Source organism: Petaurus breviceps, unplaced genomic scaffold (assembly GCF_028583685.1).
Source record: "Petaurus breviceps papuanus isolate PSGF00001 unplaced genomic scaffold, PetGlider_PUasm1.0 90825, whole genome shotgun sequence".
Taxonomy (NCBI): Eukaryota; Metazoa; Chordata; class Mammalia; order Diprotodontia; family Petauridae; genus Petaurus; species Petaurus breviceps.
In genome coordinates, this window is record NW_027187353.1 from 17,034,803 (window position 1) to 17,051,980 (window position 17,178).

General features: G+C 44.4%; 2 protein-coding genes and 1 long non-coding RNA gene across 3 annotated transcripts in view; 1 reads left to right on the plus strand and 2 right to left on the minus strand.

Annotated features, from left to right (window-relative positions):
- Positions 1–483, minus strand: part of ACSBG1 (acyl-CoA synthetase bubblegum family member 1) — a 129,939-nt gene extending 129,456 nt beyond the window's left edge. The window contains exon 1 of the mRNA XM_069071395.1: positions 372–483. The gene's annotated coding sequence lies outside the window, so the exon portion shown is untranslated. The remainder of the gene's footprint in view (positions 1–371) is intronic.
- On the plus strand, positions 369–15,502 carry DNAJA4 (DnaJ heat shock protein family (Hsp40) member A4). Its single transcript, XM_069071396.1, has 8 exons — positions 369–485; positions 907–1,045; positions 5,349–5,529; positions 7,429–7,533; positions 8,265–8,492; positions 9,723–9,953; positions 15,027–15,127; positions 15,214–15,502. The coding sequence occupies exons 1-8, from the start codon at positions 415–417 to the stop codon at positions 15,427–15,429; spliced, it is 1,272 nt and encodes a 423-aa protein (XP_068927497.1). The 5' UTR covers positions 369–414; the 3' UTR covers positions 15,430–15,502.
- On the minus strand, positions 8,038–9,780 carry LOC138148614 (uncharacterized). Its single transcript, XR_011165102.1, has 2 exons — positions 8,593–9,780; positions 8,038–8,442 (listed from the first exon to the last, which is right to left on the minus strand). It is a non-coding gene; the product is annotated as an uncharacterized lncRNA (long non-coding RNA).
- Positions 15,503–17,178: the final 1,676 nt, after the last annotated feature.

Below are 17,178 nucleotides of genomic sequence, written 5' to 3' on the forward strand. Positions count from 1 at the left end.
ACACCCAGGTGGGCGGCCAAGCTGGATCGGCGCGCCTGGCCAGCCGGGGGTCAGTCGCCCCCGGGCCGCCCACCTCGCCCCACCTTCTGTTCCCTCTCTCCGTCTAAGACCTGCTCGGAGGGAGCTCCGCGCACCCACCCCGCCGCCAGAGTGAGCACGCCCGGCCACCCGCCCGGGCCGGCTCCGCGCCCGCCGCCCCGCCACCCTGCCTCCCGCCGCCCTGCCTCCCGATCCCGCCCGGCCCGCCCGGCCCGCGGCCCCCCCCCGCCGCCGCCGCCGCCGCCCGAGCAGCCGCCGCCTTCCGCCCCGCCGCCGCCGCCCCGTGGCCCCCGACCCCGCCGCCCTGAGGCCCCGGGCTCCTGCCCGCTCACCGCTATCGCCGACACCGCAGCCGAGCCGCCCGAGGCCTCCGAAATGGCCAGGGGCGGCGGGCAGAACTGGACCTCGGGGGAGGCGGAGGGACAGACGGAAACCCCCGAGCCCGAGTGAGTGGGGCGGCGTGCCGGGGAAGGGGAGCCCCTAAGGGGAGGGAGGGAGACGCCCCTGAGGAAGGGCAGGGGGGGGATTCCCCCTTCCCCCCCCCCCCCCACCCCAGCTCCGTCGAAGCTCCTCCGGCCGCGCGCCGCCCGCGGGAACCTCCGCGAACGCTCTAGGGCCACTGTGGCGTCACCGGAGCGCGGAGGAACCTTCCGCCGCCCACCCATAAAAGCGGCCGCGGAGGCGCTCCCGGGCCGTGTGTGCAACCGGCACGGGACCGGGGCGGGTGGGGAGGCGACCGCTGCCAGGAGCCCGGGGATCTGCGGCTGCGGGCCGGGGCCTCTCGGGCAGTCCCGTCCGGCCCGTCTCTCCCCGGCCCTTCGGGGCTCCTTCGCCCGCCTGACCCCCCCCCCCCGGCCCCTCCCGCAGAGCGAAGATGGTCAAGGAGACCGAGTACTATGACATCCTGGGGGTGAAGCCCAACGCCGCCCAGGAGGAGATCAAGAAGGCGTATCGGAAGCTGGCCCTGAAGTACCACCCGGACAAGAACCCGGACGAAGGCGAGAAGGTGAGGCGGGGGCAGGTACTGCCCCGGCGCGGGCGGAGGGATGGAGAGATCGCGGCCGGGCGCCCGCGTCCCGCGCACCCCAGCCCTGGGCGTTGAAAGTCGAAGGAGGGAAGAATCTTTAATCAGTGAGACCCCAGGAAACAGGAGCCGGGCCGGGGCTGTGGGCACCGGGCGCCGCCGGCCGCAGAGGGCCGGGGGTTGGGGGGTCTCCCCCCCCGCGGGGAGGAGGGAGGGCGAAGGCACTTTATCCAAAGCAGGCAGCGTTTTAATCGTGGTCTGTGGGCACCTTCGGCGTGGCCGGTAACTGTCAGCCTTAGCAGGCATTTCTCAGGGTGTAGAATTGCCAGGACCACCAACGATCTTTTTTTTCTCTCGCTGGGAGAACCGTAGCCGCGGTGGCTCTGTCGGGGTCAGAGCTGTCACCTTGGCCAAGTCGTGGGGATGAGTGGAGGACTGGCCGGAGCGGTCATCAGGAGAGCAGCCCGCAGCTTTGTCCGGAATGTTTCTGTGCGGATACAAAGCGAACGTGGATAGGGGTAACAGTAACCTCACTTACACAATACCGAAATGTTTACAAAGGACAAATTCACTCAGTTTCTCGGTAGTCACAAACGAGCTACCTGTCCACATCCAACTCTCCCCCACTAATTAAGCTGAGAAAATTTTGTCAGGTGAGAACCAGGAACCCTAGAGGCAGGGTGGTGGTTGATGCCGGTAATAATCGATCCCTGCAGGCTACCAGGGGGATGCTGAGGCTGGTGAGTCTCTGGTGACATGTGCAGCAGGGTTAAAGCCAGAATTGAGGGTACTCACTAAGCACCAAAGTGGGGAGCTTGGGGTGGGAAGGGGGGGACCCAGCGGCCCAGGTCAAAAGCTGCTTGCCAATCTCAGGATGGGGCTGAGAAGCAGCCTCCTTCATTTCCAACCTGGGTGATCAGAGACCCAGCCTCAAACACACAAGTAAGAGGAACACTTTTTTCTAGAAGTGCCCGATTTCATACTTTTAATGGTTACTGCTCCTTGACTGAAAACAAAAGATGACTATCAAACACTGCTGGACGGTGGTCATTCTCTCTCCCTGTGGATAACAGGATGTCCTTTATGCTTTGTCATTTCCATGTAAGCTCTGTGGACTTCTTTTCTCCTTTGGTCTGGAGCTGCCTCCAGGGGGACACTTTGAAGCGGGCGAGCTAGCTAGCCACAGTTAACCACGGGCTTCTGTTTAGTACCTATGGAAACAACCCTGGTATCAAAATACCTGTCTGCCTTATTCATTTCAGAGTGGGAGCTGCTTCAGGCACTTGCCTGGGCACTGATCGAATATTTATATTTAGCTGCATGTGCTTTATGTGAACGGCGGCCATCGTCACAAGTTTAAAATACTTGCTGTTAGGCCATTTGTCTCTTGCCCACTTATGTTCATTCTCATCTATATTTAGGGGACAACTAATTTTCTCTTGTCTTACGTAGGTCATTTTAAGGTCTCCTATGTTGCTTGCTAGTCAGTCAGCTCTATAGATGCAGTCGACATCATGGATGATCTTATTTCTTGTTCTTGGAAAATGTGATTCAAGATTCTTAAAGGCTTTATAAACAAACCAAGTTGTAATTTTCCAAAATAGTCGTCTTAAATTAGACTGCTTATTAGCAATATATGATTTAGTCCTTATCAATCCCCAGATCAAGAACCTCACAGCCAACAAGATAAAATGCAGAATCTTTAACCTACCTGGCATTTCAGATCATCTGTGCAAGCTGGCTTCAGCCTCCTTTCCCATTATTTCCCCTTCAGATATTCAGCCATTGTGTAGCTGGTCTTGGTTCTGCTGTTCCCTGTGCCCATTTGCTTCTTCCAGTCCCCTCACACCTTATAAATTCATCTTCAGTAATAAGTCCCTATTTCTTGAAGAAATTTTTCCCATTTATAGCTCTGCCATTCTACCCTCCCCCCAGGAGAATATGTTCTTTCCCTTTAACCTTATGCATTCACTAAATTAATTCTCTTTACTGTGAAGGATGTCCCTGGGCTCCACAGCTTTTGAGTTATACTTATCCCTGCTGGTGGAAAGCAAGTTCCTTGAGGGCAGTGCCAACCACTGTTTTATGGGACTGTAGGTACTTGGGTTGGCTAAGAAAATGTTTTTAATGGTTGTTTTATGTTAACATTTTAAATGTTTGTATAATTCTTTGACTATACTAGAATATTTTCATTAGTGAATATTGAAATAAGTGTGCCAGTAGGCTAGAGGCTTAGAAATCCATTTTAATTAGCTGTAAGACATTGTGCACACCCCATCCCACCCCAAACTGACCCATGGCCTAATTTACCCAAGCCTGTCTTCTTGAGTTGGGTTTAAATATGGTTCTGACTTAACTCAGATTGAGTTGGAAGGGATTTGCCAGCCAAACCTTATTTTTTACAGATGATGAAGTGAACTTGCCTAAACTAAGATCATGACACAGTAAATAAAATAAAAGCTGGAATTGGAACTAAAATCCTCAGACTTCAAATCCAATGTCCCTTTTCTGAGTCTTTGGGAAAAGTTCTCAAGTGGAAAGCACCAAATGGCGCTATTGCTGTATCTTAATGGAGGAAATAAAGCAAGAACATTACACCATGTTAGAGAAGAAATCCTAGTCCAGACCCTCATGACAAAAGAAGGGAAAAGGGAGGAGTGGACAGGCACGTTTAATGGGTACAATAGGCAAGAAAGGAGATGGGGTTTTCCACAAGGGAGAATTTAACAAGGCCCTATAACGTGGATGGCCTGAAGAGACAGAACCTGAGTTCTTGTGGGAGGAAATGATGAGGTGTAATTTTAAAGTCCTTAAATTTGTTTAAGGACTACCAAATTTGTTTTCTTCTCTCAGGGCTACTAATTTGGTTTTTGTTCTTACTGGTGACAGTACAGTGAAGAGAGATCTTTTTCCCTCCTTCCCCCAGTGCAGGGAAGGGTTGGGTCTTCTCATTCCATCTTGTTGTGGGTTGTTGCTAAGCATCAGCATTATTTAAAAACTGTTCTTTGTGGTCAAGCTCTTTGTACACAGACTCCACCAGCTTAGGGCCAGCAGCATAATGGGGAGGGGGGGTCCAGAATATATAGCAGCAGTGAGGCAACTAGTCAGCTTGGGTCACTTTTAACTTTTTTATAAGCTAGAAAGATTAGATGGGGCTCAAAGTTATTTGTAAATGGAAGTACCAAGCAAACTTCGGGGTACTGATGATGCTGGGGCCAGTTTCTGCTGTCTTTGTCTCTTTGGCCATAGTATGCAGATTGAAGTCTAGTGCTAGAAGAGACAAGCTGTTTAGTGTTAAATTTAAGATACTTTAAAAATGGTATAAAAAGTTCAATTTCATGTACAATTCTCTTTTCTGTTCCATTTTATTTTTAATGTGCTCATGTTTATTTTTAAAGTTCATGATAAACAAACAAATTTACAAGTGTGAACTATACTTTGTGTTTAAATGACAAATTGCCGTGGTTTGAAGGGCAAATTTATCAAAGCCCTTAACAATTTATATTACTACAGTGAAAAAAAGGCTAGCTAAACTACTAAAACTATATAAGCCCTAAGCCTCATCCTCCTCAGTGATCAGTTAATGTTTCTTATTGTGATTTCTATGATGGACTTAGCCATTGTGAGTGAGACTCACAAATTTCTGAGGGCAGCTTGACCTGAGTCAGTTCCAAAGTCCTAATTCCCTTTGTGTTACTTAAGGTGCTACATGTTTCCCTGTCTGCAAAAGGGGGCTAATAGCTACTTCCTCAAAGAAATAATGTACAAATAAATGCACAGAAACATTTCAGCTTCGATCACAATATGCATTATAAACGTAGGCTTTAAGATTCAGCAAGGGATCCTTGAGCATCACAGAAAGCATTGTGAAGTTATATTTCAAGTAACCCACATATTACGTACATAGGAAAAACAGGACAGTCGTGGAGGTGAACTGTCTTGGCCATTATGAACCACCAGAGAGTGAGGAAAAGGCAAACAGGATGTCCCTCCATGGTATCTGGAACACAAGCCCCAAGAATCAAATCCTGATTCTGACATTAGCTGGCAACACAGCCATGCCTGGTTACTGATGGGGGCCCCTCTGGGGGGAAGCCTGCTTTTCCCTTCATCTGTACTGCTGTAGCTATCAAGAAGAAGCCCTTTGTGACCCTGACAGTCACCAACAAGCTACTGTTACTGGAACAGCTTCCAGGAGGGAGAAGTGCTCTTGCTCGGATGATAATTCTGCCTGTTAATGCTGTTCAACTCAGGCTCTGGTTTTGTTACTGTTTTTGTTTTCAAGTTTAAACTCATCTCCCAGGCTTATGAAGTACTTTCAGATGTAAAGAAAAGGGAAATTTATGACCAGGGTGGGGAGCAGGCTATTAAAGAAGGAGGCACAGCGAGCGGCAACTTCTCGTCACCCATGGACATCTTTGACATGTTCTTTGGCGGAGGAGGACGGATGACTAGAGAGAGAAGAGGTAAATGGCCGGGGAGGGAAGGAAGGACACTCTTTTTAAAGGTTAAAAGTCTTAAATGGGCCGGAGCCTTATATACAAGGGCCCTCTCCTATGCCACTCAATTTAAGTTCATAATAAACAAGAAGATTAAAAAGACTGAATTTCTATACACTTCTATATAGTATTCTAACCTAGTATCTTCTAGATTGTGTGAATATAGGCAATACTGAGTATTTAGAAATAAGATGTTTTAGAAGTTCACTGTTATTAAGTATTCTTTAGTTTACTAATATAGAGGTAAAAATATTCCTGATAGAACAGTGGTTCTGGGAGTACAGGAATGGGGGGGCACTGTTAGAACTTGGAGAGGAAAAAATATATATATAAAAATATATTTTTTTATTTTCACTAATAAGTGAGATTTAGCATTTCCCTCAATTCTGATTTAGGCAACAAACATCATTCTGAGAAAAGGAATCCATAGGTTTTCACCAGTCTGCAGAGTGTTAGAGTACCATGACACCCCCACAAAACCTCTTAAAGAACTGCTTAGAAACCACAGTTCCCCTCCCCTCCCTTCCACAAGGAGTCTGGGTTTTTAAATGCCTCGCCCAAATACCAACAAAGTCAGTTGCTTAGCACAGCACCTGGCATCTAACTGCTGCTTAAATAAATGCTCCCTGAGTGAGTCCGCTTTCCGGGTTGCTGAGCTCTGCCTGCCTTGTGTTCAGAGTAAAAAAATAAAGCCTCACTGATCCTTTCCTGAGGGATGAGGTATTCCACAAGGTGAATATTCCAGTTAACTGAAGCTTCTCCCCATGCCCCACCCCCACCTTTACCTGTTGTCTGATGGAACTGAGGCATTTTATGAACTTGGATTATTATATGGTAGGCTAACTCACCACTGTGCCTTCAGCAGCTGTATGTTGTTAGGGGTACACTGAATGGTCCCAGGCTTATGCTTTTCAGAGTAATTTGTTTCTGAATGGTATCTCTGTTACCTTATCCCCTTACACCCCACACCCCTTTATCACCTGATATATAGCTAAGAAAAACAAATGACCAATTTCTTAGAATTGTTTATAAATTAGAAATAAATATGGCCCTTTGAAAAAGTGTTAAGGGGGGGCTTTTTTTTTTACACTGCTCAGAAACCTTTTTAACATGCTTTTTTTTTGGTTGTGGCCTAACTATCAGATCTTCAATAAGTTAGGCATTTACAAATGTACTTATTTTCACTTGTTGACTTACTAACCATAGTTAGAAGGACATAGATTATCAGTTCCAAAAAGACAAAGAATACTAAAAATTAAAATGTGCCTTTTTAATGAGAATTATCTTACTGCATTCCAAACGAAGCAATGGTTAAGGTACATCTTCTTTAACCTGTGATATTTCTTTGCTTCCTACAAAACTGTCAAGCTTTTAAAAATTTATAAAAAAATGTGATTAAGAACTCGATAGAAGACAGATCCATTAAGACTTAGCTTGTATACTTCACATGCTAAAAAAATATCTTGCTTCATAATTTAGGAAGTCTGGTTTTTAACCTTTCTGCAATAAGCTGCAATTGAGTGCTTATCAGGAATGAGTGGGCTCGTTAAAGCGCTCTTTGTTTACCTTGCTTTATTTTATATGGAGTACAGGATGACCTATCTGCCTCACTCAGATTTGCTCTAAGGAAATTAACTTAGAAAGTAGTTTAATTTTTAGCTAAAACTAAGATGCAAGACTCTCAGATTAAAACAGGTGACTTGTAAGTGACTAGAACAGCCTAATTCACAGAAATATAGAGGTGGAAAAATCCTGCTGGTCAAAGGGAAACATTAGATGTTCTGTGTCAGGGTGACTCACATTAAGCCTAAACGATGAGGTTTCCTAATTCATTCGTCTTTATGTTTGTGCACTTTTTCTTGGAAGGCAAAAATGTCGTACATCAGTTGTCTGTATCACTTGAAGACATATATAATGGAGTCACAAGGAAACTCGCACTCCAGAAAAATGTAATTTGCGAAAAATGTGAAGGTAATGAATTTGGGGGGAAGGGGAGGCACACAGGAATACCTCCCAGACTTTAGAGTGAAATGTACATATCTTGTAAACTAATAAAGTGAAATACAACACTCAATATCACCCCCCACATACACAATTCATTATTACATACATACAGTTTGCTCTCACACAGGATAAATTTACTACCTGCCAAACTGAAATTTTGCGCCAAAGTCTATGCATTTGTTTATAAATACACATTTTTTTAAATGTCTGTCACTTTTTTTTTTTTAAAGCAACAAAACCTTTTATAACTAGTGGATTGAGTTGCCAGGATTGTCATCTTCCATCTGGCCTCAAACCTGCTAGCTTTGTGACACTGGGCAAATCATTTAATCCCATTTGCCTCAATTTCCTCATCTGTAAAATGAGCTGGAGAAAGAAATGCCCAATCACTCCACTGTCTCTGCCAAGAAAACCCCAGAAAAAGGTCATGAAGAGATGGACATGACTGAAAAATGACTGAACAAAAAGCTGATTTTAAGGTGGTGTTTAGTAATACATCAGACTAAAACAAAATATTTCATTCAACTTTGTAGCTATTTTAAGCAGAGATGTTTCTTTAACTTGAGTCTTCCATTTCATTTTGTACATACTGTCAAAGGAACAAAGTATAAATATGTGGCCACTACCAATAGCTTTTTGATTTTTTTGCTCTGATTAACTCTGAGATCACAAATTTCATGTTTGTTTTGCTTCCCTAGGAATTGGTGGGAAAAAGGGATCCGTTGAAAAGTGCCCCATCTGCAAAGGAAGAGGAATGCAAATTCACATCCAGCAGATTGGGCCAGGAATGGTCCAGCAGATTCAAACAGTGTGTCTTGAATGTAAAGGCCAAGGTGAACGAATCAACCCCAAGGACCGGTGTGAGAACTGTAATGGCTGTAAAGTTGTAAGAGAGAAAAAAATTATAGAAGTTCACATAGAAAAAGGTGAGGCCCTAGGGCTACCATCTGCCTCCCACCCCCACCCCGACCTTTTCCCTGTGAATATCCAGTACAAGCAGGAAGTTCTGAGGACTCCAGCACTCACTCTTGTACAAGGTTCTGTCCTGATCCAGTGGAACACGATCGATGGAGAGAAAACGTCGTAGCTTCGATCACGTTCTCCTTAGGGTGCCGTAAATGCTTCTTGCCTCTAACTCTTACAGACACAAGGACTTCTCTGTGGACAAACCAGAGTCTTTCTTTTCTGGGGCTTTTCCCTTCTCCCCCCTTTTTGATACTGTGACACCCACTATCTTTCACCATCTTTTGAAAGCTTAGACGGGGGTGAGGAACCTGCAGCCTTTTGGTCACATGTGGCCTTCTGGATCCTTAAGTGTGGCTTTCAGACTGAATCTAAATCTCACCGTAATATCCCCTTCCTGCTCCATTTGGTTGTTGCAACATAGGAATTTGGCCCAATGCCATGCTTGATGTCTGACAGACAACATCACGACCCTCTTTAAAAATTACAAAACGCTACAAAAAATTGCCCAACCAATATAATACTTTCTATAAACAGCAAACAATCCCTGGTCTAAATACCAAAGAGAGTATAAAACGCATAACAAAAAGTACAGTGCTATCCTTAGTTCTTCTACACGTCAAGTTACATTATTTCTGTGTCTGCACAAAATGAGGATTATGAGTGAACTCTACAAACAAATCCGCATGGCATGTGGAAACATTAGTCCTGGATTAGTCCGGACTGCTCCTGACTTGGCTACATGACCATGATTGATTTATGATTATGATATGACATTCGACCTCTCCTTTCTCATCTGTAAAAAGGTAGTGATAATGCCTGCCCCCTCCTATGGAGGTCATGTTAAAGAGATGCCTGTAAAGGCTTCTGAAGCAGGTGGGGGCTCAGTGGATAGAGCTCTGCGTCTGCAAGACCTGAGTTCAAATTCAGCCTCAGACACTTAGGAGCTATGTGACCCTGGGCAAGTCACTTAACTTCTGTCTCCCTCAGTTTCCTCAACTGTAAAATGGGGATGATAATAATAGCACCTCCCTCCCAAGGGTTGTTGTGGAGATGAAATGAGATACAGTGGCCAGCACATACCAGTAGGTGCTGTACAAATGCTTGTCCCCTCCCACCCCCCTTGAAAAAAGGCTTACAAAGGAGGACCACATTTAAGGGATGATTAATCAATAAGGGATGATGTTTCCTAGGTATGAAAGATGGACAAAAAATTATGTTTCATGGAGAAGGAGATCAGGAGCCCGAGCTGGAGCCTGGCGATGTCATCATTGTGCTGGATCAGAAGGATCACGGTGTCTTTCAGAGAAGAGGCCATGACCTGATCATGAAAATGAAGATTCAGCTCACTGAAGCTTTGTGCGGCTTCGAGAAGACCATCAAAACCCTGGATAACCGCACTCTGGTCATAACTTCCAAGGCAGGTGAGCTCTGCAGTGGGGAGTGCGTGCTGCTGTCTGTCATTCTGTGTGTGTGCCCACACAGGTTCTATGGCACTGGTATAGAACAGCATATGTGAATAGGCACATGGCCTATATGAGCTGGCACTCCAGTTCTCCTCCTGTCTCCCCACACCCCGTTCTCCATCCTTTATTAGAAGAAAACAACACTACTGACATTAGGCCATGTTTTTATTTTTTCCAATATCAATGGTCAAGACTAATCCAGCCAAACTCAACATTTTACAAAGATGAATGCTGAAAACTATCTTTACTTGTAATTAGAGGGAAAAAAGGACTAATCCATCCATACGCTCCTCTGGGCCCTGGCTGGCAAAGTAAAAACAAACATACATCTCAGTCTCTCCCCCCTCCCCCACGAAATTTTTCTGACGAGATATTTGGCTGATGAACACATTTTTCCATAATCCTAAAGTAGCTTCTTCAAGAACAGTGGCGGGTTTTCTTCCATACACTGTGAAGGAGCCTGATGAGGTCAGCCCCTCAGGTACAAATGGATTACAAGGCTTAGAATCGAACAGACTATCCAGATGCCAAGTCTGCAAAGGGCTTGAACAAGAGAGGTTCATGAGAGCCATTTTTTAACAGGTTTTCTCCATGTCATTACCCTGGTCATGATGATTTCTCCCTCAGTTAGTTGATGAGTCTGCACCACTCAGATCAGTCTTCACAGGTTTTAAGAATCAAGGATTGAACAAAGAGAAACGAGTGAAATAGCTAACCAGACTGGATGATGACGTCCAGCGGCCGGAAGTTGAGAGAAGGGGGATGGAGGGAGGCACAGAGCCATGAATAAATGCTTCAGAAGTGACGGGCTGCTCTCCAAGGGTCCTCTTCCATGTCTCTCTCGTTTCTTATCTCCTTTGGTGTTGACCACCCACCATACTGCTTTCTTCCTTTCTACCAGTCTTGCTTGAATGATCATATGAAATATGTATTTCTTTTTTTTCTTTTTAATGCATATTTCCAAAGTATTTTTTTTAATTTTTTATAATTTATTTACTTTTAGTTTTAACATTCACTTCCATAAAATTTTTAGTTTTAAATTTTCTGTCCCTTCCTCTCCTCCCTCCCCAGGATGGCATGCAATCTGATATAGGCTCTACTTATACATTCATAGTAAACATATTTTCACATTAGTCATGATGTAAAGAAGAATTAGAACAAATGGGAGGAACCACGATAAAGAAACAAAACAGCAAAAGGAAAGCAAATAGTATTCTTCCATCTGCATTCAGACTCCATAGTTCTTTCTCTGGATGTGGACAGCATTTTCCATCATGAGTCTTTTGGAGTTGTTTTAGATCCCTGCATAGCTGAGAAGAGCTAAGTCCATCAAAGTCAGTCATTGCCCATGTGGCTATCACTGTGTACAATGTTCTGCTTACTTTACTCAGCATCAGTTCATATAAGTCTTTCCAGGTTTTTCTGAAGTCCACCTGCTCATCATTTATTATAGCACAATAGTTTTCCATTACATTCATATACCACAACTTGTTCAGCCATTGATGGCCATACCCTCAATTTCCAATTCTTTGCTACCACAAAAAGAGCTGATATAGATATTTTTTGTACATGTGGGCCCTTTTTCCATTTTTATAATTCTTTGGGATACAGACCTAGAAGTGTGGTATTGCTGAGTCAAAGGGTATGCACAATTGTATAGCCCTTTGGACATAGTTCCAAATTCCTCTCCAGAATGGTTGGATCAGTTCACAACTCCAACAATGCATTAATGTTCCAATTTTCCAGCATCTCCAGCATTAAACATTTTCCTGTTTTGTTACATTAGCCAATATGATAATTGAAATATGGTTCATCAGAGTTGTTTTGATTTGCATTTCTCTAATCAATAGTGATTTGGCGCAATTTGAAATAAATATTTCTAAATACTTTCTCCCCTTAAAAATAATGCTAGATATGTGTGATCTTAGGTTTCCACACAGTGGGCTGGAATGCAGTGTACATGTATGGGAAAGGTTTGAACCATTCCTTTAAAAAAAGCACATATGCCAAGTGGCCCCTGCTACTGTGGGGACCTGTTACCAACTCAGAAAGAGGAGGCAGGGAACCAAGGAATACCATTGTTTCTGGTTGTCAGACTGGAGGGAAAGAGATGGAAAAGCAGGAAGATTTCTATGCTTGAGTCCATGAAGGCAGAGAAAACTCTGCAGAATTCTCTCATCTTTCTCTTCCTCTCCTTTTTCCTTTTCCTCCCTTTCCTCTTCCATCCTCTTCTTGTATTTCTCCAGTTCTTCATGTCTCTCTCCTTTCCTTCTATAGTAATACTTCCCCTTTACAATGTACTCATCTAGAAAGATCAGCTTCCCAGACTGACACAGTAAATAACCAAGATTTTTTAAAAGCCAGAATTCAGCAGCCATGGTAGCTGGTATCCAATTCTCACATTGTTCCTAACCCCTCAGGTCTCCATGTTTCCATGTGCTTAATTTAATTTTAGACATAATTCTAACAAGGCCAGTTGTCTATATCTTAAGTTCAAAGTAAATCAAAAAAGGGGGAGAAGAGGGGCATGTGGCTAGCAGTAATCACAGTACCAGCAGCAAGAACATAACAGCTGACACCAAAAAGAGATGGAAAAGCAAAACTGATAGAAGAACTCAACCCCACTAATGATCCTGGTGGTGTTAGGCTACACCAGGCGTGCATAACATATGGCTCACAGGCTGCTTGCAGCCAGCCCACAAAAAATGCAGAGGATGTAAAACAGGCCTGGACAATATGGATTCTGTACATTTTTTGTGGGCCATGGGCTGGATGTTTTGCAGGCCTGGTCTACACACAGGTGAATAGGCATTAACAAAACCTAAGAGTTTTGCTGTATTATAGTATAGAAGCAATTTGTTTCTTAATAGGATCTCAAGTCATTAAAAAAAAAAATTGTGTTCCTTGTTGCTTAAAGTAGAAGAAAAATCAAGTTTTAATATTTGAAGAAATAAGCTCTATTACAGTTTGAAAATCCACTTGTGTGGAAATCTTATTTTCCTTGAGGACAGTATACATCTTTCCTCCTTTCTCCCACATTTATTCTCATGTTCAGTTCATTATATAGTAGAAAACAATATATATCAAGAGGCCCACCTTTCTCTTCCCCCCTTCTTCAAATGTATACGAGCCATCAAATCATATTAAAAGAGGATCCAGACTTTTGGGGTTGGAAAACAAAACTAGGCTAGGACAGAAATTAATCTTAACCACATGTTTTTGTATTCTTACTCGAGCATCGAGTACCTGGTTCTGTTTTCTAGAGTAGTTTTCTATAGTATGTTATCGTTCCAGCACAAGTGTCTAAGTTAGGAATCGCTTCTGGGCAGCATATCATGGGAATTCTAATAGTAACAGTGCAGGCGCTATTTCTGTGATCTATTCCTGTCCTATAGGATGCTCCCGGAGGCTCTACTGAATTTTATTCCTCAGTTTTTGCAGGCATTAGTTTCTAACTGGACTTGGGTTTGTTTTTTTTTTAAGTACAATTTTTGAAGCAGAAGAGTTTTGTAAGTAAATTCCAAAGCACTATGTCTGAGATTATTAAGATCTGAAAAACTTATTTGCCCAAGAAAATGACTGCACAAGGAATTGGGGGAGGGACTTGACTTGACAATGTCAATTTACATGGAAGAAATAGCGGGAGATTTAAGTAGAATTTTTAAAAAAGCTTGAGCCAATTGTGCCCCTGATGCTTTAAAAGAAAACAAAACCACCTTTAGCTTAGTGGCTGCTGGACAGAAACAGGCAGAGGCTACATTTGGTCCTCAGGCCAGAGTTAGAGACCCTGCTCTGGCAAGTAGAACCAGTGTAAGGTTAGTGTGAGCCAGTGGCCTGACTATTATGCTTCTTTATTACAGCCATTGAAAAAGTACAGTAGCTTCAAACACACACACACACTCTCTCTCTCTCTCTCCCAGCAATGGCATATCTACCTTTTCTTCTGTGTAAATACTGTCAAGCCAGGTTTCTCTTGTTCTGTACTTGTGCCTCATTCTTTTGAATCCTATTTTGCTCTACCTAAGAGTGCTCTGGACCTTCTTGGCAGCCCTCCAGTTGTGGTCTCTCGTTACAGACAGGGTAGCAGATTTCACCTTCAGAAGGAAGAACTTCCTATCACTTAGATCCTCGTGACAAACACCAGGTGGCCCCTTGATGAAGGAGGGATGTTATCAAAGGCTCTCCCACCCTGGATGAGGGAGAGAAAACTTCCTGGTTCTCATGTGATATCAGACCACCAGGAGATGAGACTTGGTGTCCCATCTACACTAGTTATTCTCCAAAGTGCTTTTAGACCAACTTTTATTCATCCATGAGGCCTCGCTGCTAATATTTATTGCATTATCACCTTTGCTTGTCTAACAAGGAGAATGATCCTCACTCTTCCTTCCTTCTTTCATTACTTTGCTGGTAGCTCTGGGGTTTTTTCCCCTCTTATTTGCTTGTGATAATTGTGAGTGACCATAACTATTATCCTGAGGCTGAATTCAGGGGCCTAATATTGTATCCTCCAACACCTTCTCCCCAGTGTACGAAATATGTGGTTAAACGTTGGAAGGTGAAAGCAAAGGGAAAAATGCTCACAAAAATCATGTCTTTGAGGTGTGTGGACGTAAGGAAAGGTTTTAGAAATCTGCTGTGATGTTGCTGGGAGTTTCTTTTAGGGGAACTCGTAAACTGTATGTATCTCCATGTTCCCGTCCCAGCTGCCTCTGTGCCCAGCCCTTCTCCGATGACAGACACTTTTCTCGCCCTCACAACCCCCCTAATGGGCAGCATAGCCTGCTTTAGCCAGAAGTTCATAAAGCTTTGTCTTTGAATACTGGTGAAAGGGGGCGTGGGCAGCAGAAATTCTCGTGTCTCAATTTCCCACTGGATCATTTTTCAGATTTTTCTGGTACAACATATTTACTCAGTAATACCTTTCCAAGGCTTCGAGCCTATCCCACTCAGCGTTGCTTTTAAATGTACTGTAGAACTAGAGACGATTCATTCCAAGTACCTAATAAAACCAACCTCTCCCATGGGCAGGTGAAGTGATAAAGCATGGCGACTTGAAGTGTGTGCGTAACGAAGGCATGCCCATCTACAAAGTACCACTGGAGAAAGGTTCTCTCATCATACAGTTCTTGGTAAGTCTGCTCCCTCTCAGTACATGAAGTTTGTTCCAATGATGCCCTTTCCCCTCTATTTATGTAGGTTTTCCCCCTCAACATAGGTTATCTTTCCTGAAAAACACTGGCTCCCGCAAGATAAACTCCCTCAGTTAGAAGCTTTACTTCCGCCGCGACAAAAAATAAGAATCACGGACGACATGGATCAAGTAGAACTCAAGGAGTTTAACCCCAACGAACAAAACTGGCGCCACAGCACAGAAGCCTATGAGGAAGATGATGAGGGCCCCAGGGCAGGAGTGCAGTGCCAGACAGCGTGATGCGGCGTGGTGTGTGCGGACTAGCAAACTGATGAATGTAAAGTTGGCACAATGAAAATGGCATCTCTTTAACGACCTCGTGTCTGGGGTGTCCTGTGTGTGTGTGTGCGTGTGCGTGTGTGTGTGTGTGTGTGTGTGTGTTCAGCACAAAGAACTGCTGAGTGTCCCCTTTTTTGGTTGTATCTTAAGTTATAGCTTAATTTATATTTAAATGTTTTTAAGTGTAAATCACACCTAGTCTGCATATGGAATCTTTTCATTTACACTTCCAGGTTGTAGCTTCAAGAAGCCCCTGACTGAAAGTGGTGGTTCTCAGGTATCAGGGCCAGAACCCAGGGCAGTCGAGCAGCTGTGGGTGACTGCGCCCACCCCAGAAAGCAGTGCTCTCATCTCTGGGCTCTACCCCACCACGGCTAGCACCCAGGCCTGAGCTGCCCCTGCCTCACCATGCTGAGATGGGAAGGGCAGCCCGCAGCACCCAGCCCACCCTCTCACCTGCAGGGGTGACCAGGCTGTTTTGGATGGATTCTTATATTACTACTAACCCTTCCAAAACATCTGTTGGTATAAACAAAAAACCAAACCACACCACCTGTCTGGAAGTGATACTGAGAATACAGTTTGGCTACAGCCCTGGCCTGCCTGTTGCCCATCGGACATGGGTTTTTTCCTGTGGGCCCCTGTATAGCGCCGACCAAGCCAAGGAGCTGCACTGTAGAGAGCCCTTCTCTGCACCCCCACAGCCACTGTGCTGCTCTTTTTCAGGCAACAAATACGGCCCTTGCACGCTGGGGCGTCTGTAGTAAAACAGTAGCAAGTGGAGATATTGCCATGTCTGAGCGGCTTCAGGAACAATCTGTCAAGTTCTGTCAATCAATAGTACTGTGTTAAATATGTTGATGTTTGCCACTTCTTTCACTCACCTGTCCTATAAAATTTTAACTTTTTAAAAAAAAGTGATGACTGAGGAAGTTTGTTTTCATACTCGCACGAGGGCATTTCTTTCTGTTCTCCTCTGTTCCTGGATGGCGGATACCTGGCTAGTGGTCCCGCCACGTCTTTGGAGGGCTTCTGTTCTGACGAGACTGTCACTGGCCATTAGTCTCTTAGCTTTACTACCAACCCATCACATCTCTCTAACTTTGACCTACCCATCAAATTCCACTGACTTCCATTATAAGTGATCGTCAGCCAGCCTGAAAAGGCACAGGCTGCTACCATTTGTTCCAGTGGACAAGCACACACACACCTGAGGTGTGGATGTTGACAGTAAATGGGAAACGGTATCAGTTAAGTCCTTCCAAATCTGTAGTAAATTTAAAAAACACAAGATAATCCTATTGAAACAGATCTGATTTAGCTACAGTGGATAAAGGCCACTTCTTGAAGCCTGACCCATCTGTGGGGCGGTGCTGACTAGATAATAGTTGCTGGGCTAAGACCAAGAACTAAGCCTGATTTGTACAGTGTTAATGGTTCCCTTCCCAGTGACTCAGAATAACCAGATTTAGCTGGTATCATACAGGTAAGACCAAAAGTGCTCACAGTGCATGCGAGACTTTGTGCTTAGAGGAAGAAATGCCTGGCCAGTAACAGAGCAGTGCGGCAAACTTCTTTCTCTCTGTGCACAAATGGAGTTTCACATTTAAACAGAATCAAGGCTTCTGCTCCCCTACCCTGACCATTTGGTATTTTCCTAACAAGAAGGATTAGTACTTAGCAACACTAGTCCTACCACAATTTAATTCA